Source organism: Corvus brachyrhynchos, unplaced genomic scaffold (assembly GCF_000691975.1).
Source record: "Corvus brachyrhynchos isolate BGI_N302 unplaced genomic scaffold, ASM69197v1 scaffold101, whole genome shotgun sequence".
Lineage (NCBI taxonomy): Eukaryota > Metazoa > Chordata > Aves > Passeriformes > Corvidae > Corvus > Corvus brachyrhynchos.
The window spans coordinates 887,504-911,963 of NW_008237239.1; the positions used below are offsets into that span (position 1 = coordinate 887,504).

A 24,460-nucleotide genomic window follows, 5' to 3' on the forward strand; every position below is an offset into this window, starting at 1 on the left:
GGAAGCTGAATCCCTTTGACATTATCCTGTTTACCTTTACAAGTTCTCAAAAGCCAAAAGGCCATCAGCTAAATCACCTAATTCCCATTTACCATCAATGCACTTTGAAAACACTTGAATATTCCCAAAGTTACAACCCTAAACGTATCCCACTTCCTGACATCAGAGCTCCTTTCCACACCACTGTCTGAACATGCTGAATTTCTGCCAGAAATAGACATCAACTTCTTATATCCTTCTGCAAAAATCAGTTAACATTTCTCAGATTCTAACTGATTTTTCCTTTCGATGATGACAGCAGGGCAGAATATTCCTACATATTCTACATTTCCCACCCTATATTAAGAGGCTTAAGACTCCCAGGTATTTTTCCTCAATCACTCCTCTAAATTTTGGAAAATGGGATTAGCAATTGAATAGCACGTTACTTAAAAACCACAATTTATCCATTCAAGTAGTTTGGCAATTTTGTTCTTGTTGCTCATTCCCAGTGAAAAAAGCAAGGTACAAAATATTACAAAGAAGTGACTGCACCAGAATTAGATCAATGATCAGTTTTGTCAGGAGTTTCATTCTGGCAGCAATCACAGAAAAGGAAGATTTGCAATAATCTAGAAAAATTTACATAACCTCAGCACAAAAAAAAAAGTTCATTTAAGTACTGCTAGATCAGGAATGTGTCTGTAGGTTTTCCACAGAAATATGCAGAACCACCACTGGGTAAATGATTAATGGAACAACATCAGAATGGAAGAAAACCTGTAAATGCAGGACCACAGCCAAAAGGCACAAAGAAACCAGATTAAAGACATGTAGAGCAAAACAATTTCCTAAAACACTGCAAGTCTTCCAGTAATTATATTTTGAGTTATTAAAACCTTTTTTATTATTATTTTGAGGGTTTTTTTAACTTACAAACTTACTTACAAGTTTTGGTTGGGCTTTGGGTTTTAAACACATGAAGCACCCTTTCTTTACAAAGGAATTCCTGCAACAGTGAAACCAGAAAACTAAAAATCATGGAGATACAGCCATAGCTTTGAGCCCTCCAGTCATTTTAAATGTTAGGCTACTGGAAAAGCACTGCAAGGGAGAACAAGAAGGTGAACAGAATGTGCCTAGTCTCCAACACCACCCCCTCAAACACTGCAGTCATGGTCAGAAACTTAAAAGGAGGAATTCTGAAAGCTGATTTTATTCTCTTTGGAGCTCCCTGACATCACTGTTTTTAACATTCGGTTTCCATAAATCCACAAGTGTCATAGAAGATGTATGGCTCGACTCTGGGAGGAATGTGCCATCCTTTTTGAAGTTCTACTTCCAACTTTGTTTACTACTGAACCATTGAAATATTATGAAGCGTTAACTGGCCTATTATCAGAGAGTGTCTGTTCCCTATCAGGGTCCCCTTTGTCACTGGCTTCCGTCACACCTTGTATCTGATTAACACACTATAGGATAACATAGAGCTACACAGATCTGCTTTGTGTTCTCTCACAGCTGATGAAAAACAGATTTTCCTTTTCACTTTAATGTGGTTGCCCTTTAATTGGGTCTGTAATAGGGTTCATTTGATGTGATTCCTCATACTGAACTGAAACTGCTATACAATAAGTAGAATGCTCATTATGTTCAAGGCTGTACTTGGTGATATGTTACACTCTTCATTATTTAACCACCCCAAAAATACCACTGTTCACATAAAAGATTAAATTAACTATTTATTAAGAAAGAAGATATTTATCTTGTCTAGCTATCCAAAAGTTAGGCATGTGATTTTAACTACATGCCTCTATAAACCAAGGAGAGAAACAGATGTTAGGGATCACCTTCTGCAGGTGTCTACCACACCTACCTTAGGGAAAGTACCACTGTTGGGCAATTCCTTCAGAGGCCAGGAAAAAAAAAAACTCCTTCCACCACTTACACCTGTGAAACCCAGAGTCACTGCTTCACAATCAGCTTCCTCACTTAATATATTCTGACAGGAAGCTCAGAGAAATCTGAGAGCTGAAACTAACAGCAAGACAAAGGAAAAGAGTAACCATTAATGCCCTCTAAATTTAAGTGACTACATAAAATGTAGGGCACTCCGAAAGCTGTCAGTAGCAGACTAGAGAAACTTTTTTTTCCTCCCCTTTGGAGGAATGTAAGGTATCTCATTGGCAAACTGTTATTTAAGTAACAGATCAGTGTTTCGGTTCATGTTCCTAGTCCTACAAGTCCAGAGAGCAAGCACCAATGCTGAAAAGGGAATCTGTCCAAGATAGGTATTATGTGAAGACAAAAACAATCAGGACACTCTTGCCCTATCTAAAGCTGCCTGTGGTTACTCTGTTGCAGGCAGAGCCACAAGAGGCTACCAGCACCAAAGCAGACTAATGGCATATTTAACAATGAACAGAGAAAACATGTCAGCAGTTCAGCTGCAGCCCCAGTGCCTCGCTGCCCTTCAAACCACCCCTCTGTTTTCACATTTGCTACAGGATAACAGGGGAACAAGATGCACCACAGAAAGGGCATCTTGTCAAGTGACGGGAGAACCTTTTTTCCTGGAGTGGCTACAGCACCCTTCAAAAGCTGTCAGTAGCAGACTAGAGAAACTTTTTTTTCCTCCCCTTTGGAGGAATGTAAGGTATCTCATTGGCAAACTGTTATTTAAGTAACAGATCAGTGTTTCGGCTCATGTTCCTAGTCCTACAAGTCCAGAGAGCAAGCACCAATGCTGAAAGGGAATCTGTCCAAGATAGGTATTATGTGAAGACAAAAACAATCAGGACACTCTTGCCCTATCTAAAGCTGCCTGTGGTTACTCTGTTGCAGGCAGAGCCACAAGAGGCTACCAGCACCAAAGCAGACTAATGGCATATTTAACAATGAACAGAGAAAACATGTCAGCAGTTCAGCTGCAGCCCCAGTGCCTCGCTGCCCTTCAAACCACCCCTCTGTTTTCACATTTGCTACAGGATAACAGGGGAACAAGATGCACCACAGAAAGGGCATCTTGTCAAGTGACGGGAGAACCTTTTTTCCTGGAGTGGCTACAGCACCCTTCATGGAAAGAGGACACCAAGCTAGAGTCAGAGGTTATCTCTTCCCAGAGTATGCTGCCTATTCAAATAAAGCCCACACCAAATCCCTGTGGTCTGCTCTTTCTTGACTCTAAGAGAGCTGGCCAACATCTCACACAGCTGGCCCCAAATCCCAGAGCACAGAGGGTTCACAGCACATTCCTGCTTCTTATGTGAAATTCCAGCATTCCCATCATGGAGGATTTCTATCAGAGAGTTTAGCTAACAGGGAAAGATGCAAGCTGTTCATTAACAATGATTTCCATAAAAGGCAAACGTTATTTGCCATTCATTACAAATACCCAGGGCAAAGAACAAGAGCTGAAAAAACACCTTAGCCAAGAGGCTCTTCCTAAATCCCATAGCTACAATGCTATCTAAAAGATGTTTTACTCCTGCAGGAAGTATTGTGATCCATTCTTGATCACCAGACAAACAAGATGGTGCAGTAGGTCTGGATTTGAAGCTGCAAAGACAGTGAACAAGATCAGGGGAATGGGGGAGGGTCAGACTTCAGAGTCCAAGGACCTGATGATGATTAATATCCTTTAAATAAATGAGGAAAATAATTGGACTGCAATAAAACTGAGCTAGGAGCAGAGAAAGAATAAGAAACCTGAAGATTAGTGGCCCCCTTGGCTCTTGATAATGTTGCCCAAGGTGAACAGAATAAAACCATCTCAAGTAAGCTGACATCTCTTTCCACAAGCGTGAAGTTGCAGTTGTCTAGGCTTCTGAAGCAAGGGAAAAGGGAAATTAATTTGCTTGAGACTCCTATACCAGCTGCTGATTTCAGGCTTTCAGCTAAGCTGTGAGAGCTGCCCCACTTTAGGGGTACAAGTACACTGAACTAGCTGCTTGCTGCCAAAACTCAGCACATGACTGAGACTGAAGCATCCCTAAATCATCAACTCAGACTTTTTTTGACAAAAGGGGTACCTTGCTTCCCCCAGTGCAAAGCTGACACTGCCCAGTATATACTGTGCTAAAGCAGCACATCTGTTTCAGTTCATCAATGGCAGAGTCCAGCCAAGCTATATTAAACAAATCATCACTAGTGTAACATTTCCATAATTTCTATGACAATTACTTTACTACAGAAAGCATTTCTCCCCTAAGGCTTATAAGCCATGTGATTTTCTCCAGCGCTATTTCAATCACAGTATATACAGCTCATTGATGAGTGAAAGAAGCATTTGTCTCCCTGAGTAGAAATTATTTTCACATCTATTCCCCAACATTTATTTTCTGATTTCCATCAGAGGACCTACTCCTGTCAGCATGTATGCAACAAGAAGACTGAAAAGTGAAGGTTTGCTTGTTGTGAATTTATCACAGATAAGAAGCTCCACCATTCTTGGAGACTACATCTGTCCAGACACCTCAGCAGGCACTGCTTGTGTGAAACTGCCACACAACCAAATACCTCTATGTTTACAGCCTGCTTTAACATTCCTCTGAGCTGAGTGGCAAAACACCTATCAAGATCTGAGCTTCTGATAACTTCCTCTCTTATATTTTCTCCCATCACCATCTAGAATATGTTGCCTTTTTTGCCTAGGATTTTTTGTACTGAGAGACACAAGTGCAACCAGATTACAACATAATTGAGAAAGCAATCAAAGTTCCCTTTGTCTTCCAGAAAAGACAGCACATTATGCTTCCTGTTCCCCTCAGGGCCATGATGTTTATGCAACTTATAACCCCAACACTCAGATAATAAAGCCAGAAAGACCTTTTTGGAAAAGGAACTCTCCTAACTCACCAGCTAACACCATTCTAAGTGTGGCACTGCTCCACAAATAAAGAAAAATACAATTTACCACCATGCAAGCTGCTCTCAGTATGTGTTTTTGGTGTCTTCTCTTCACCCCCCAATAACCACAGTATCATATAATTTCTTCCCTTTATTCTTCCTCAAGGCCCTGAAAGTCCTGTCCAGTGCTTTTTGCAAGTTGAAAAGCTTTTCCCATCCATTATCTTAGCACTCCTCATTGACCCATGCCTACCATAAATATTTGATGATCTTAGGAAGGGAAAAAAACCCAAGTACATTTTACTCAGATGGTAATACTGAATACGAAGCTGTATTTTTGTATGTTTATTTTTCTAGATTCTATAAATTTTGCTTAATAATATTACTAGCAATTTTTCACTAACTAGATATTACTGTGCACCTCACTGTAAAGCTTCTCTGTATGAACAAGTAATGTCATAAACACACAAAGTGTGAGTCACTTGGAAATTGCACTGGCCCCAAGGTAAAACAAGTGTTGGATGCACTTGGATTGTCCAGCCTCACCCAGAAGATATAAAAATCCTTCTGCTACTTCCACTGGAGATGTCTCTGGAAACAGCTGATCATGGTAAGCTGAACATGATGCCCATCATAAATAAGCACTAAGTGCAAATTCATCTGAATTTGTTTAAATTGAATTTAAATCTCACCCTTAATGAATATCAACAGCAACTCTGCTACTGGAGCACAATTTTCATTTCATACCTCCACGAAGCAAAACCAGATCCAAATAAGAAGAATTCCAGTACAGAAAATATTATGTCATTTTACTGGTTTAAGGGGAATATTAAATTGGAAGACATTATTGATGAGTGTAACAGAAAAAGGGAAGCTAGACTGTAATATTTTGCAGTGCAAGTTAGGCCTTAGACTACATTAAGCTTTTCAGAGAACAAGCTGCAATACACAATTCAACTGAAAAAGAAACTTTGTAGATGACTGAAAAGGCAATAAGGTAGAAAAAGGCACTGCTGCTCTTGACTCAGTAAAGTTCTCTTTAGCTATAAGATTTAATTTCATGACAGTTACTCTATATCCAAAAGTATGTACAGTCAGTACGATCCTCAAGAGCACTTTGTAATTTAATATTCTTTCTTTTTTCCAATTTAGCGGTTTAATACAACTGTCCCAAAAGTTTACTGTGATCCATGGATAGTTGGATAAACTAAGTTATGTAGCTAAAGGAAACGTATCCAAGAGGTGAAGACAATATTATAGTGACTGTTCCCCCAGCAGGGAACAGCCAGCATCAGGATCACTGCAACATTTTCTTTTTGAAACAAATTGGCATCAGGCAATGTAGAGAAGCTGAATAAAAGCTGCTTCAATAAAAGCTGCTAAAAGGGTAACAATCCATTTGTTTGGAGAACTAGGAAATAATGAAAGCTTGGCACACTTATGTAATGTGATTAATTTATTTAAGTCTAAAAGCACTCTTTAAAAGTGTAAGGTTAACTAGTATGAATTTTCGAAGTACATACACGCTTTCTGGAAGTTTGATGCACAGCCTAATGATCGGTTAATGATCATTATTATCAATGAAATGATTTGAAAGCTGCACATGAAAAATACTCTTAATTTGCAATATATTTAATTATTTTAGAATTCTCTTGTGTAAAGAGGCTCTGGAAGGATCAAGAAAATCAGACCTACCGCTATGATATCCAGAGTGTTGTCACAAACCTTGCGGATCTCAGCATTTTTATCGTGCATCAGGTCTATAAGATACGCTGGGGCTTCTGCAAAGAAACTGTTAAGGAGAAAAACATGTTTCTTTCTGCTCCCCGTCCCCCCCCCCGACCCCAGGTTATTCAAACTGCAAATTTCACTAAGAAGCAGAGGCGGGAATTTTTCATGTCATGTAGCAAGAAAGCATTTTTCAAATGTTGGTGCTTTATAGTCACAGAATTAGCAAGAGATCCAACTTTATAGTTTTATTTTTTTTAAGCTAGCAACCTAGGAATCCAAACAGGAGACAAAGAACAACCACCCAGCTGCCTTCTCAGATATTCCACAGAGCTTAAAGGCAAAAAGAACATTAAGAAATATTCTTTGTATTGTTAGCAATGTAATCACTAACTTGCTATCCCTACCAGGGCTCATTCAACCCATTCTGAATGCTTCAATAAAATTTAACATTCAGTTAAGGCCCACAGAATTTCAGGCCATGCAACACATATGTATAATGGTGCTGTGCAAGAAGTTTGCCTATGCTCTGCATACATTCTTCTACGAACAATGAATTTCATTATGATTTACAAAACAAATCCATACAGTAAATCAGATTGGACAGCAACTAATGAGTCATCTGGTCCAGTGATCCCCCTACCTGCTTCAAAGCAAACTAACTTCTAATCTTTACTATTACTCTATTACTCTTACAGTCCCTTTACATGCTTAGGCTGCTTGGGTTTTTTCTTCAGCTGAAATAAGTATTTACAAAGAAACCTCTGAGATCATGCGGTTACTGCGTGAGAAATATAAGTCAAACACCAGCAATGGCAGATTAAGTGCTGCAAATCTAGATATTTAATCTTTAAAAAGATACGTGTTTCCTTGATGATGACATCTCTGGTGGCTTGGTGGAACACCATCTGATAAAACACATAGATGATCTGGCAGACAAACTCATCATCCTCCTGCTGAGCTGCAAAGAGGAAAAAATCCACCACAATTTCAAATCTCACAAATAGAAGCTTTTGATGCTTAAAGTTGTGAAGGTGTGGGAAACCCCAAATCTATTAGACTAGTACTCAGAATCAGTCACTAAGGAAGTGACTGCTCCTCCTTCCACATACAAACACCTCCCCCTGCCTTGCAAGGAAACAGCAGTGTCAATTACAGCTCTTGCTTTTCACAAGTCAAACATGGCAGTGTACCGTTTAGAAGCTCAATGAGCGCAGGGATGATTCCAGATTTAGCCAGCAGAGCAGCACAGGAGTCATCCATGGAAACGGTCCCAATCATTATCACCACTTCCAAAACGAGGTCATCCTCAGCAGAACCTGCTAAGTCAGAAGGCAGAAAGTATTACCTCTCTCAGGAATCCTTAATCTACTGGCAGTTGTATTTTTATCTGCAGACATGATTCTATTTTTCAGTGTTAGGTTTTCCTAAACAATCACAAATGATAAAGGTAAACAGACTCTACTCCAAGCACTCTAAATATTTTTTCAGAGACTCTGCTTTGAAAGCCCAACCAAACTTTGTACAGACCTGGTTTTAGCTTATCCTTGAGATATGGAACCAGCTTGTACTCCTTCAGCACAAGTTCCCAGTCCAGCTCCGGTAAGGTCAAATTTGCAAGTGTTCCCAGGCATTCAATCACAAATTCTTCTTCTTCATCATTTGATACTTGAGCTGCTAAATCACCAACATATTCCTGAAGAAAATACAGGAACAACCATTACAAATGAATAATCTGAGTTTCTGAAGAACTCACAAGTCAGCAAAACTAAAGCTAGCTCTCAAAGGAAAACTAAAGAGACTTTATTCCTGAAATGAGGATTAATAAGGCAGTTTCAATTCCAGTTGCTGAATAATCCAATAAAACATTTCAGCACTCTTCCTCTCCATCCTTTCACCTTCAAGGGATGTTCGTTCAAATCGTTTATTTAAATGTTCCAAAAGTAGTTACTACAATACAGAGTTTGAAAAAGCTCTTAGAAAAAAAGGAAACGAAGATAGAGAATACCGTCCTGCATTAGCGGCAGTAATGGAGCTCTTTACCTAAAGATTTTAATAAATAACTACAAGTTTTCTGAGCACATGAACAGGGGAGTAATGACTTCTACTTACGCATTTCCTACTGCTTTAAGACAATTTGATAGTCAATCCACATTTTAAGAGTATGTTTAAAATATCCATGATTAGAATGTTGTGTTTTCCTCCTTTCTTTTTAAAGGCTGGCTTTACAGGATTAATATTTAAATATTAAGTATTTAAAATACCCACAAATACAACACACTTGGCACAGTGGGGGAAAAAAAAAGCACCAGATTTTGCTGTGTAGGTTCAAAAGCAGAAATTTAGGATAACTTAATTGTTATGATGTTCACCCCAGCAGCTCAGGCTTTTTTGTTTGTTTGCTTGGTTTTGTGTGTTTGTTTTGAAACCCACTGGATAAGGCTTAAGATCTGTTTTCCCCATAGCAGGGGATCCAAACTCTGATCTACTAGCTGAGATAGCCTTAAAAAACAAAACATAAATCACCCCAGGACAGACAAGAAAACTTAAATTGGACACCCTTCAAAACAAACCACAGCAGCTCTCCAGAGCCAGTCTTTTCCAGGAGCATAAAAAACAGAGATCACATTAGGTAAGACCTAATACTTACAATAAACTGGCTTTTAGTTGGCCCATCATGTTGTGAAATATTTCTGATCATCTTCATTAACAACGGGTCCTTAAACTTCAAAGCCCGCTTCATTAGCATTTTCAAACCATTTCCTGAAAAAAACCAAACACTTAGAAAATCCTCCAAATAAAAAAAAAAATTAGGAAAGTACTGGCTGATCAAAAATTACACACACCCAAAAAAATGCTTTAAGCTTTAGAAGTTTAGAAGGAAAAAATAAAGAATCTAGATAGGAACTATTGCTTCTTCCATGTTTAAATTGAAAAGAAAAAACCTGCTCTGTATAAATTCTCCAGCTTCTCTGAAATGACTACTGTGACCATACATCCTGGTGGGACACTAAGTTAGATAAATAATTAAATGCCTCCGGTGTGCTTAGTTATTTATTCAGACTAAGAAAGTTCTAGATCCAAGCCATGATCCCAGCATCGAATGCAGTTACTGGAGATGCTGCACAGCTGCTGGTCCTAGCACAGACACTTCTCTCCCCATTCCATGGAATAAACACATTGTTATGGTTTTAAAAGTTTATTTACCAAAGATCAATACATGGGAACATACACAGATCTGAAGTACTTGACTACATGGAGCAAATCCCAGTGTTACCATCATGCTTCCAAAAGATCACCCTGCCTACCTAAAAGCTGCTGCTAGCTTGAGTTTCACTTGTACCTTTAATATAAAATTGGATCTCCCTGCTTCCCCTTCTACAGAGCTATGCACAGAATTTTCAAGTGGAATTTCAGGTCACATAATCTCTTGATTGCAATTGTCCCTTTTGAAGGCTAGTAATTGACTGCAGTAGTTCATAGGGAGACTGTTGAGCATAAGTGAAAGTTGGAGCTACTGAGGAATATTGTTTCACTTAAAACTGCTAGTATGAAAATAATGAAACTTTAAAAGCAATCCAGAGCTACTGAAAGAAATGCAGAACCATCTAGACCATGAATCAAAATATTAGAACCCAAAAGAAGCTCAATTAAAAAAAAAAATTAATGGAAAGATGCAACTGAAAGACATTACTGCTATTCATTTGATACTGGCAGAGGAAAAAAACCATGAATCAAAATATTAGAACCCAAAAGAAGCTCAATTAAAAAAAAAAATTAATGGAAAGATGCAACTGAAAGACATTACTGCTATTCATTTGATACTGGCAGGTAAAACACCGATTAGCCAAAGCTGGATTTTAGGCATGAGGCAGAATAAAATCCTGATGTCTCCATACAGCCATAGTTTCCCACAGCAGTGTGATCAGCCTATTTTCAGGACTGTGTGGAAGTACAAGGGGTGTGGTCATCTCCCTCAAGTATCATTCCTGCCGCCAAGAGCAAATGTGAGGATATGTGGCCATTTGCTTGCAATCATTATCCAAACACATGCATTTCATTTTTTAAAAACACATACATACTTTTATAAATAACTCAAATATACATAATTTACATATGTAAGTATAAACTGTTGTCATCTCAAAACCCCCACTAAAACCTCAGTCCAGTTACCTTCACAGATAAGCTGCACATTTCTTTTGTTGGCAGCAAGGTTAATACAGAAAGAAATAAGTTCCAGATCAACTCGCTCATCAGGACATTCAAAAAGCATCTTCATTAACTGCAAAGACACACAAGCACACTTGGGTCATTAATTTTTCCAAAGCATTAGAAAAGCAGTGTTATAATATCAACTACAGTACCTTTTAAAAAAATTAATATTCAGCATTTCTACAGGAACAGTAAAAGTTACAAAGGTCAGGGCATGAGATGTATAGTTCCATTATTTAGGGATAACCATCCTTATAAAGTGCCAAAAATGGCAATCACTCATCACCTTAAATTAACTTGGCATAGTTACATTTTATTGCTACCACTGAAATTTTTGTTTTAGTGGTTTTTAGTACTTGTGAATTGATAAATTTGTTTTGAAAGCCTGGGTGAATTTAACACAGGAAAAAACCCCCACAACTTAGTTCCACAGAAAGTCAGATTAATACCCAGTAGTTTAATAGAATTATGACTCTAAACATGTGCAAACAAGTGCAAAATAATTCTATTCTGCTGTGAGGTTACTCCACTGATTGGTAGTTTAGCTTTTATCTGCAGCACTGCTCTTTATCTTTGCAGCTTCCAGCTAGAGCTGAACACTGCCACATCCCAAAGAATCCTCAGTAGTAACCCTATTCTTCTGGTAACATTAATGTAAGTAGACAATCACCTATAATCCTGTTCAAACTGTTCAGCAAACGTCAGTGAATTCCCAGGTGATTCCTAAGGCTCATAACCTATGGATTGCCACCGTTTCACACACCTGGCCCTGTACTATCCATTACATCACAGGCTGGTTATATGGGCTCATTTGGTTCAATAGGAACAGTTTTTGAAATGGCATTTTGAATAGATGAACATGACTAAAATAAACCCATTTCTTTTCCCTCTGGTTCCAATCCTGGCAGACAAGCTGCACAACTTCAGGGCTGTGGGACATCACCCTGCTTGCTTCTAAAACCCACTCAGTTCATAAGACATGTTTAGATTATAATACAAAACAGTGTGGCGACAAAGCTGAGATTACTGGAAGAGGAAACAACTAAACCTAAAGTTAAGGAGGACATAAGGTACAAAAACTGCTGCTCAGCTTGTGTCAGAAAGGGAGGGAGGAGAAGAAAGCAACAAAAAATCATTAATTTCAATGATTAACTAATCATTAAATATTTGTGTGCTTGCCCCCTGGTGGAAAGACAAGTTTGTAATGCATCAAAAGCTAGAGAAAATAGGTTAAGAGTTCATTTAAAGAGGAGAAAATAAAAAGAAACAATGGGATTGCAGGAATTCTCTCCAAAGTATTTTACTCCAGACATTCTGTATGTTTACCTATTATCAGACAGAAGGCTGTCATTCCAAATGGACCCAAAAAAAACCCCAAATAAAAAACTACATTACAACATAGCTATTTATGTCTTTCCTGAGACTTACATGTACTCATTTAAAAGCTATCATTGATTTCTTCCTCCCTTTCTTAAAAAGGTAAAATCAGAGTTCTCTAGCTTGTTTTAAGAACTTATAAAATCTCTACTTTATTAAATCCTTAAGCCTGACAGTCACATAGGAGGGAATTAACAGAGAAGAAAATTGCCACTTAACAAGTTGAACATGAGCATTCAAAAGTCACCCCCTGCGACTCTTCTGTTACAAAACCTTTAAAAACAGATTTTTAAAATCCTTCAAATAATTTGAAGGGAAACATTCTCATTACTTACACAATACAAAATCTGTGGAAATTAAATGTTTAACAAGATCGGATTACACTGTTAATTACTGAACTACTTCTCTATAAAAAGAAAAAATATATCCAGTTTCAATTAAAGCCGTTCAAATTTTAAAATAATAGTTTCATATGAGTTCCATGTTTCCCATTATGTCTTCATTTAATTTGATTGCTTCTTGTGCCACTTCAAAAGGAAGAGTAATTGCTGCCAAATAGGAAATATTAAAATTAAATTTGTTCTGCTTTTACTATGTCCATTGTCATCTTTTACTGATTTAACAGGAAGGCAGTAAAAAGACTGCAGCATGTGCAATGAAGAGGCAGTAGTGTTCAATCAGACAAGTCCCATATTGAGTATCAGATACCACAGACCAGGACTGAAATCACTGTGTCTAGACTCTCTGGCACCTGCCTTCACTTATTTACCAGTGACCAGAGGCCAACCCCCACAGCTCTCTGTTCACATACACCTCTGTCCAACCCCCTCCCCAAGCCTAGCTCCAACATCTTTGAATGATTATGCCAGAACTGCATGCCTCAGGAATCTCTCCTGAGTGGCTACTCCCCAACTCTGCTGTTTGAAGTGATGCTCTGGTTTCTGAACTTCAGCAGATAATGGCGGACAGGAGCAAAGGGGGCTGTCAAGAGAGGACGTTTACCAGCATTAAGCTGAAAAGAAGCTTAGAGATCAAAGAGGGGCCAAACAGGACAACCGTGGTGGAAAACATGTGGGCAGCTTTGGAGAACCTTGCACACCGCTCTGCAGTATAATATTAAATATCACCATGACATCACTGCCTAACCATGCCCTTTGATTGGCCAGGTTATTACCAATAAAGGCTTTTATAAGCATCTGGATGGCATTTGCACCTATTTAAACAAAACACGCATTGCTGAGGTCTAAACAAGAATGAACTGTTAATACTCGCTTTTAACTGTTACTAGAGTAGCACCCACTAACTCCTGCAATCCACAAGGATGTTTACCCGGGACAGCACGCGCGAGCCCTCGGCAAGCGCTTCACGCAGTCAGAATTACTACCGGGGGCTGATTTTTCCAAGCGCTTTCTACAACAGCTAAACATTCATTATTGAGTATTTGACAGTCTAGATGAACACCTTTCCTCAAAAAGAGACAAATGCAGACAAAGTTTATACCACTACTGAAAAGAGATTTGGGGTTTCCTGGGTAAAATTATATAGCAGTGAGTCCTTTTAAAACAGTAATTTTCTTTTCCTGATGCCTTATCCACTTCCCAATGCTTTCTATCTGTCTTCTTGATAACCATCCCAATTTTGAACATTCATTAGTAAAATTTAAGCTCTAGCTGCTCAACTTCTTTTTGAACTGTTGGTGGACATGACCTGTGAAGCATCAACAGCCATAGTAGCCAAGGCTACTTTCCAATTTTGTTGTTTACTTCACTAAAGCCCAGTGAAGGCAGCAGACTTGTTTCCTGCTCCACTAGTCTTGGGACACAGCTCTGTAAGCACTGGGGGTCCAAGAGTCATACCAAGATTCCCTGAAAGCACATCACAAGCAAGTCCTGAGACACTGCTGCAGGAATTTGAGTTTGGCCAGTAACTGCTCAGAACAAATCAGGTCCCTTATATTATGCAAATGCCTTAACAAATAATTGCTTCTTGTGGTAGAAAAGACAGTCAGCAGGATGCTTACAAGACCACTCTGTGACATATATGAGTTATTCCCACCAGTTCTCCCCTCTCTATTATCCAAAACCATCTTGTATGTGGAAAAACTTCACCGATTTTGTCATGACATAATGACCAGAAACATTCTGATAACTTTCCATGACTACTTTCCACTCTGGAAGAATTTGATGTTAAAAACACATTTGGCAGGAAAGAAGATACCATGGTGCAATTCTGAAAAAGCTACCAGAGAGCTTTTACATTTAGGCAACACAGGCTTTCTCAACTCCAGCCTCACCAGGGCTGAGAAAAAGACCACTAAGAGAAGACTTAGTACTTTAGAATAAAACAAAAAACCCCAAACCAACAAGAAACAACGAAACACATGCACATAAAAAACCTAACATACAAACAAAACCCCAAACCCCATGATATTGTCTGTGCTTGATTCAATGAGTTAAGTAACAAAATGCAGCCTGAAAGATCGGTGAAGAGCCTTCCACAGTCATCAAGACACCCTTGTTGTACATGCCTGCAGTTGGAAAAGGAATTGTCATGTAGCAATGTTACCCTCCTTGGCTGGTTTCCAGTTCATATCCTGCAATATTGGAGACACTGCAATTTTGATGCCCAGTGGGATCAGGAAAGAATGCCTTCTAAAACTGCAAAGGAAATACTTTCCACTACATTCCCTAAGGACCTGCTCTGCACAAGCTTTAATCTCTCTCAAGCATTCCTGATCTTCTGTAGGAATCCACCAGGTCACCTGTAATTTCAGCAGTTCATTGGTGCAGCTCAAGTGTCAGCAGCAGTGATAGAGACCATGTCACCTCTGCTTTTGCTGGGGACCATGAAAACCCAGAAGAACAATCCCTGCCTGAGGACGAGGTGCTTCACTGTGAGCAGCACCGCGGCTGTTCCCCTTGTCACCTGCGGGTGTCAGCGCGAGCTCTGCCATGAGCGAGGAACTGAGTGCACAAGGGAAGATGGATTTTATCAGCTCATCACATACCTGTGGGATACAGTCTGTGTATGCAAACATCGATTTAAAGCAATCGTCCATGCTTATGTGATACAGAATGCAAATCGCTACTTTTTTGTTATTTTCGTTTCCTACAAGGAGAAAAAAAATATATTAATAGAAGTATTTTTAGCTGTTGTTAAACACTCAAAAGAGAAAAATGAAAAGCAGAACAATCCTAGCTAATAGAAGGAAAATTTAAATCAGAAATGGCACATTAGTGAAAGGGTCTTGGCCTGGCCTAGCCAAATGAACGACGTATTAGTGCAAAGAGGGAACCAGGGCAATGGTAAATATTCCTTCCTCTTCCCAGCACCACAAAACACTTTCTTAATCCCACTTTACAAGGAATATATTTTGTGAAAGGAATGCTCGATAATGACTGGCCATCCTGAGAAAGGCTTAATCAGTTTCCAGCTAGAAAATTAAGATTTAGCTGTGGATATACCTATTGAAATAACAAGCTTGTCTCAAAGTGAAATAACAAAGAATGTACCAACGCCAGAAAGAAAAATAAGAACTACTACTAAGAGGTGTTGTAGAAGGAATCCACTGCCTTTCGAGCAAATCACATACTGTTGTTTTACTATCCTAAATGACAGTATTATCCCATCAGTGCCTTTGTGTTTCATACACATCAAAAACTACATGAGTGTATTTTCATATTAATATTTACCAAAGAGAAAGACTCTCAAGAAAAATTGGAGCAGTTAATGTGAGTAGGGTGTGAAGTATTTAACCGAAAGGTTCTATAAAATCATCTTACACAAACATACAACTGCTTAAGAACAACACAGATGAATTTGTTTCTGACTTACTGCTCAAACCCAGACTGAGCATTCTCAAGTTCTCCTCTAGCCCTATATGAGCAGGATACTGGCTATATATGGGATAAAACCACCATTTGAATGTTTACGTTAGTTAAACCAGGATGTTAACGAGGTCACCAACTCAAAATTCATTCACGGTTCTTACACAATGCATCAGCAATACCCCACCCCCCACTTCTACTCAAGCTAAGTCAGAAAATTCCTGTCCAATAATTTGGCAAACACAAAGACGTCAAACAGCAACCAACACAGTGAAACCTTCCTTCTGCATACATCACTGGGAGCTGGAATTTCCATTAAGCAGCAAGGATATGATGCCTTTATTCTAAGAATGAGCCTTTTTCAAAACTGAACTATCAAAAGAGACCCATGAAACCCCTCCGGCAGTCGCCATACAAGTGAGTGAAGTATTCTTAGCCATGTCTAACCTAAAATCATAGCTGACCTTTCAAACCCTTCTAGAGTCTTAGCTGCTCAAAAAAAACATAACTGGTATTATAATCTTCCATACATTTAACAGCTGGAGGAAGGATAATGCCCAAATGTGAAAGCTATTCTGATGATTACAAAAATAAAAGCACACAATGTACCAGCAAACAAAATGAAGTGTGTGTTATCTTTAGTGCTTCTCCTGTTACTGGTCATCTTACCTACCTATTCACTTGCAGTAGCACTGTGAAAACAATAATTACATGAAAAAAACTTCCCACACATACAAGTAAAGGCTACTTCTATACAAATTTAGAAGTTTACAGAATAAATTATTCCTCCAAATTTCATGGGTCTAAGGAAAAAAAATAATCTGTTTATACTGCTCTTAACACTTCACTCCATGCCTGTATTCAGGACTTAAACACAAGACTCAAATTACAATTACACTTACCTGGATAATGCAGGAACAGTGTGTGAAGTAAAAGGTAGGGCAGTATAAAAGAGAGAAAAGATGCCCAAAACACTAACAAGAAAAACTGGAATGAAGTTAGACCAGAGCTTCAGCACATATGAACTGGCAGACCATTAACAAGAATGATGCTAAATTTTACTGTTTAACCTCTGTCCTTCATGGGTTTTTTTCCCCCTCATTTTTGCAAGTTTCATTTGCGCTAACATAAAGCATCAGCTAAGGTACGGTTTTACATTTGGTAAGCTTACCAGCTTCCAGATATTTGGAAATATTAGTGGCTTATTTTCAATTATAATAGGCTGATATAATAGTAAAGGCCTTCTGTTTTCTTTTTTAGAAGAAACTCTGCACGATTTTCTAACCCCTTTTTTTCAAAGGTCCAGCTGGTCACAATAACCTTTCTGATGCCTGAACATCACCTTTGCTATCAGTGCTAAATGACAGCACTACCTTGGTTTCAAAACTACCAAAAATAATCAAAAATCCCCAGATACTCAACCTGAAGTGTGAAGACTATCTGGAATTCAAATAAACTTATTTTATCTCAGTGAACTCCTAAGAGCTGGTTTTTAACAAGTGGCACTTAAATCATTCTCCAAAAGTATGTTCCATAAAGTAGATCTCGTGACACACAAAAGGCAAAGACAGCTACAGTTTCAAAGAGAAGAACTGAATTTAAATTCCTCCTTGCTGTGCAGTTATCTGACCAATTTTCCCTGAATTCCCCCATCCTATTGTCAATAGGGGGAACAGAGAAGGGTTTAAAGCATTTAAATCAGAGACACATCTTGCACAGCCTCAGCAAGGAAGTACTTTTCAATTGTGAGTAAAACAAGTGAATTCTATTAACTTGATGAGAAAAGTAAACTACAGAACAAACTAAAAGAAAACAGCTTGCAACTAACCCACCTTTTAAGATTTTAATGGTGTATGCATTTTAATTTGATTTTAATTTCCCAGAAAGGAAGAAATTTCAGTCTGATGTCTGCAAGTTTCACTGTTTTGCTTTCCCTATGGAGGCACTTTGGTGAAGGAAAAGCAGAACCTCCTGACTTTTTCAGTTCTCACGCAAAACAGCAGCAACTCCTGATCCAAAGAGTCAAAACATTCCAGGAAAATCAAGAGAAGGTGGCTGTTTCTAAGCACATGATTTAACACAAACTGTTCATCTTGTGCTCAGCTGGGAAGGATACACCCTGTTGGAAAGTTGACTGGAGACCAGGCAGAACCAGTTTGTTGAAGATTAGGAAGAGAACAGATAAAACAGTTAAAGAACTTTGAACACCAAGCATCACCTCCAGGCTGAAGGTTACACAAAAGTGTAAGAAGTGACAGAAGACTGACAAACCTACCAAGCCAATTCTCATCTTTTTACATTGGTACTTCCCTTCCAAAAATATAAACTGGCACCTGTTAACTATTACTTCAATATGTCAGTACCAAGCTTCCTTTTTCTAATTATTTTCTACTCATCTGAATGCTAATGAATTAACCCTGAGTCAAGCATTGCATAAAGACTTGGCTGTAAAAATTTCAAACCCTGCCCAGCACCTGGCTGGAAAACAGCTTTCCAATGCATGCAAGTGATACCTTTTTGCTATTTTTGACCACTGCTGAAGGCCACACGTGAAAAAGCAGACATTGCAAGGAAGACTTCCTTATGACTGCATACAGTAGGCATCAATTATTGCCCTAACTAGAAAAAGCAAGACAAGAAAGAAAAACCAGATCTCTGCCAAACATGTTCATAAAAATCACCAAAGTTCTGGTGGGGTGCCAGAAAATTGTGGCCTACAAATGCTGATAGTTTTGAGCATCCAGGTTTTTATGACTGAAGGTGGAATAGCCAAACGGCCTAAAGCAGTAAGGGCAGCCCTGGAAAATAATGGCCTAGTCATTATGGATTCTTCTGGTATTTATGGCAATAAAACATGAATCATAATGAACTCATTGGATATTAAATGTGGGGGTCATGAGCACTTTGATAGGATTTCCACAAGAATCTACCATTAATTAAGCAAATAATTATTTGAAAGTGTAACTGAATTAGCCTTAGTTCTTATACTGCCATTCCTGAGAAATTGGTCATTCCCAGCTGAGTGCAGTTAATGCCTTAACAAACCAGTCATTAACTGCAGTTACTGATTTTGTGGGAATTATTGTGTTATAAAATACACTCAACAGTTTATAGAAACAATACTTAGATTTTTTTTTTTTTGCAGCTGTAATTCAGCTGGAGCAGATGGGATGGAAAAATATCAGGTCCCTGGGGCTGTTTTCACAACTAGTTTTCTGCAAATTAGAGAGGGAAATAAATACATGATGGGTTCTGAGTTCAAAATGGCTTCAGATTTTTAGCCTTTGAACATTAATAAGAAGCCATGTGCCAGTTCTGGGGACCAATGCCTGAATTCCATGTTTAGTTCTTACTATGGTTAAAGATTTAAATGGTATTAGTAGCAGAAGCTAAAGAAAAAAAAAGGGTTTCTTGATCACAAGATCAGGCCTACATTTTGGTTCACTTTGTGAGCTTAAAATAAAAAATCATCCATTAGCTCCATGACAAAAAGAGAAACCCTAGAGCTGTAAAACTGAACTGCCAGTCTCAGTTGCAGCAACAGCATTCAGTTTTCAAATGCTAAAGTAAAAATGAGAATATAAATTATGGACTAAATTATTCAATATAACACTATCAGTAAATCAAATAGCTACCATTTCTAGTGGAACCATCAATGTCTCCACAATAGGTATGAAATATGCCCTATCCCACCCATGTGCAAAACATTAACACCACTAAATCAAAACCAGAACACAAATGAAGATAAATACCTGTTAAAATGGCAGAGTGAATCTTTATTTCACTTTCAAACTCTAACACCCTAACATGATCTGCTGCAGAATTAGGCAAGTAAGAAATCTACATTAATAGGAATGCCACAAACTGAGTATCAGATCTATGTACTGCCTCACCCTAATGTCAGAAAACAGCTTAACCAAGAGTTTATTCAAATGTATCCTAATTAGCAGTGATTTTAGGAAAAAAATTATAGAAAGGTATCTCCATTTACCTCTATCCCATATCATTCCTCACAACCAGCTCTGAAACAGCTGGACAAAGTTAGTCCATGTGTGCTTTAGACACATATTGGTTTGATTTACATATGTAAATATAAATCATATTGGATATATCAGTTTATTTTATCAGGAGAACCTGAAAGAATTTTCAAATCTGCTCAGACTCAAGGAGACTAGACATTGTAAATAAAACATTATGATAGTAATTACATACTAATGACCCCTCTTGTGCCACCTTTATGTTATTTGAAACTGGCTTCATACCATAAGCCTAATTTAAAATCTCAGTGTTGCCATGGTTGGGTTTGGGGTTTAGTTTTCTGAAGTTTTTTTCCCCTTCACCCAAAGAACTCAGTATATGCCACATCTGAAACCTGGCTACAAATTTTTTTCTAGGAAACAAAGAAAGAACTATAGTGATGAATCCTAAAGGACTAAAAACTGACTAATTTGAGTTATTTAATGTTGCAACACAGGACAAAATGAAGCTGCATGTCTGGAGTCTCAGGCTCCACTTCTTTGCCTAAATTCCATGCAATACAGACTGAAAAACATTCAGTAACCACCTCACTGCAGCACTGCCACTCAGAAAGACAACACAGCACAGCCACTGGGTAATTAACACACTGCCATATTTAGGTGTGTCCTTTTTTGAGGCTTGTCTTCCTACAGCAAAACATACCTCATTTTTGTTCCTTAGGATGGGCTATAACCAATCATACTTGAACACACATGACTTCACACAGAAACTGGAAGCTGATTAATTGCAATATCCAATATACTTCACAAAGCAGAGAGAAATCAACTGAAAGTTCAGATTAGAGAGAAATCAAGAGGCGATAGGATTATCCCTGAAAGTAGAAGGTAAAGCTACTTCTCTCCACAAAAATATTGCTTTGGGTTAGGCTATGACCAGGAAAGAAAGCAAGAGATAGAAAAAAGAGTTAACTAGTGTTCTTATTACTAGAAAGTAGGAATCAGAAAAGGTTCTTAGTCTGATTCAAACCAAGAAAACAGACACTTCCAAAGTAGGTGGAAAAAATTCCAAGCAAAGCTCTTCTTCTAGAAGTCTCCACCAAGCTACATAGATTAAATGGAAATGTACAGGACATGCAGAATTTTTGCCATTTCTGCATTATATTTCATTAAAGTACATCAATTGTGCCAATTAAAATTCCTAGAAAATATTGAGACTGTTCTGATTGAAACACACCCTTCTAATCTGCTTGGAATTCAGTGGGAAAGGAAATAGGTGGAGGTTTTCTGTGTTCCTGGCTCCACAGCAGAGCAGCTCAGCTCTGAATGGATGGTGCAGCTGTATTCCAACATGCTCCTGCTTGAAGAAGGAATAAACCCAATGCAGGATGCTGCCTCTTGCCTTGAGAAAGGGATGATTCACCACTTTGAAATGGAAACTGGTTTTACCAGCGTTTTGAAGATGCTGAAGTACAAAGCTGACGTTCAAATCTACTAAGCCCAAAAAGTGGAGTTAAATAATGGTTGAGCTTTTGAGTCTTCTAGATAGTAAGAATTGAGCTCCATATTATTCAAGCACCAATTTAAAACGGTTTGAAGAGAATATTATCAACTGACAAAGCATTTCTCACCTCAGCAACTGCAGACATGGAAACCTACAGTTGGTCTCCTAGACTTCAACAATAATTTGAGAAACTCTTAAGTAAAGAACAAACTTGTGAGTTAAGATGTTTCCACAAGTCTTGAGGGAAAGCAGAGTGTAACCTTCTCCCTTACATCCAAACTTGCAAAATCCTCGGGATCTCTAGGACTACTCCAGCAGCAAAATTGTTCCACGCAGTCCTTTGAGGCCACTGCTCTGTGAGCAGCTTTCACAACAGCTCTAGAAAAGGTGCTCCTCTCTTCCACCCCGACCCTCATAGAGGCTTTATGATGATGTTACCATAGATCAGGAAGATTACAGAAGTGCCCCACCCCTTCTTTATGAAGATTTTTCCAAGAAACTGGAACTAGTTGTTTGTGTTCTGTCATGCTTCAGGCATCTAAGTTAAGCTCTGTAAAGCTTTCAGATGTCAACAGTTCAGCAGAAGATTAGATTTACTTTTCACTGTTAAGTATTGCTCTTGCAATAAGCTAAGAAACCATTGCAAGCATTGAATTATCAGTCACATATTGTAAGCTCCACAACAGAAATACTGGCTCAGGGGATCCTTTCCCTGCATCAGTTCAGTGACTTTCCACCAGCTCAGTTCCCCCATCTCTCCACTCCTGTCCTTGCTGCTGCCATGAACATTTCTATTTTCAGTCAACACACACGAAGTTAGTTTGTCACAACAAAGTTATCCTCTTTACTAAAAAAGCCAGTAACACAGCTAAATACACACATGCCCTTGTGACCAGCACACCACAGCAATGAGCTGTCACTCACCTGACACTGACGAGTCTCTACATTGAGTTCTACATTTCTCAAAATGAGAAGTCAATTTTTCTTTAAAGTTTGGTGTCTGATCCACATTCAAGGTATCTAAATTTAAGTGCTGGGTTCTAAGACACACTGTGCACCCAACACTCTCCTTAAGTCACTCAGATATGCTTAGGTCTATCTGCACTTCTAATAAGGATTTTGAACATGAATGTTAAAGAGATGTTTTTGGTTTGCGGGTTTTTTTGTGTCGTGGTTCTTTTTGTTTGTTGTTGAGGGTTTTTCTTTTTTTTTTAAGCCTTGGCCATACTCACCACAAATGATAAAAACACTACCATTAAAATAAATCCCTTAATAATTACTGCTTTCCAACAGACTGGTCCCTGTAGTTGAACTGTTACTTAATGTGCTTCAGCCAGCCTTTACTATAAAGGAATGGAGACACCCCAGGCAATATTCACACAAGTAGTATTGGAACCAGCTGCTGCAGAGCCACCTTAGGAAAAAAAAGGTTTCTCAATTTAATTGGGAAAACAGGAGGAAGCATAAATTTTACTGCCATTAATAACTTCAAGCAATCCCAATATGACTTCACCTCACCCTGATGGCTGGACATGTGCTTTTTGTTAGGTCTTTGCCACATCTGACCCTTATTGTTTGCTCACTTGATCAGGTAAGAAAATGTATGTTTCTTTATAGGATAAACGAGGCCTATTAAAGTCAGAAAAAACACTGCAGTAGCCTATAAGAAGCTCCATTTTTCAACAGATGTGTGAAGCTCCATAATAAATTCATTACAAAAAGGCTAAGTGAACTCATAAAGAGAGCACATCTACTTTAAGCCTTCTTAAAAGAAACTTTCATAAAAGGAATAGAGCATTAAAAACCCACAGCACTCTGTTAATTAGAGAGCAAAGTACTACTTGGCTTTTTAAACAGCAGTCACCATGTAATCCAGCTTGGCTGCATACCATATCAAGACTTGATTGTTAAGAAGCCCAACATACAACTGTTTGGCAATTCTTTGATTGCTCATTAAACCCAACTTGTAAAGAATGGAAAAATATCAGAGGAATTTCAGCAGTTCCCAGAAAAAAATTTATCAATGAATCCAGTAAAGACAGGCTCTTCACTGAGGACTAAATCAGACTGTCAGTGCTACTTTCTGCTCTGGCTTCTCCAGCTTAAATGAACAAGTCAGAGAAGTCTAAATTACTTTGAAGTTTGCAAACCATTGCACAGCCCTTGAATTTTTATTCAAGATTAGATGGCTACTGCTTCTCAATGTGCTGATATTAAGTCTTAGAACACCAAGAAATTAAGAGCATCGTGCCAGGATGCTCACATCAATAAGGCAGAGAGGCTAGGCACAATCTGTGACTGGCAAAACCACAGCGTTGCTGCCTGGGGCTGCCCACACTGTATTTCAGAGTGCTGTGTAACAAATGCTCGTCTGCTTGGCTGAACACAAATCCACAAAGCCAAAATGCTTTCAGCCACTGTAATATGTGCTGGAAAACATAACCCAGGATGTTCCTCACCACCTAAAATCATTTTGAGATTGACCATCTTGGCACTGTGTGGCACTTTCGCAGTTGTATGCACAACCCTTCTGCACTCCACGTTCCATTTGGGCCTGATTTGCAACTGGTCCTGTTTTGTGACCCACCCATTTTTTAGCTCACCAGTATCTGTATTCAATCAGCCTTCAATTTTTAAAAGCGGACAGTAATTGCAGGCAACCAAAGAGATACTTAAGCCTGACTTCCAAGCATAATGGAGTTTTATTCTTTCAGCATGGCTTGCACTGGGGAAAAGAAAATGGCATTTCAAGACAATATGTATTTAGTACACCTAAGAACTGTCCAGCAGCTCTGGGAGATGAGCACACACATCATAAAAAAAATGTTCCCTGCATGGAGCCAGACCTACTCCTTTTACCCTTTAAGCAGCAACAGTTCCCACTGTAACAGCTTTTGCAACATTCCCTGTAATTTGCATACTTAGAGAGGGATAACTAACTGATGGGAGGACCCAGAAATGTCAGTACTGCCCACCACACGGGGATGCTGCCATGAGCTGCTTCTGAACAG

General features: G+C 38.6%; 1 protein-coding gene across 1 annotated transcript in view; it reads right to left on the reverse strand.

Annotated features, from left to right (window-relative positions):
* KIFAP3 (kinesin associated protein 3) overlaps positions 1-24,460 on the reverse strand; it is a 68,187-nt gene that overhangs the window by 25,657 nt on the left and 18,070 nt on the right. The window contains exons 12-18 of the mRNA XM_017729569.1: positions 15,152-15,252; positions 10,729-10,837; positions 9,206-9,318; positions 8,086-8,251; positions 7,749-7,874; positions 7,418-7,516; positions 6,523-6,608 (exon numbers count right to left, since the gene is read on the reverse strand). Of these exons, the coding sequence (XP_017585058.1) occupies positions 6,523-6,608; positions 7,418-7,516; positions 7,749-7,874; positions 8,086-8,251; positions 9,206-9,318; positions 10,729-10,837; positions 15,152-15,252 (800 nt within the window). The remainder of the gene's footprint in view (positions 1-6,522; positions 6,609-7,417; positions 7,517-7,748; positions 7,875-8,085; positions 8,252-9,205; positions 9,319-10,728; positions 10,838-15,151; positions 15,253-24,460) is intronic.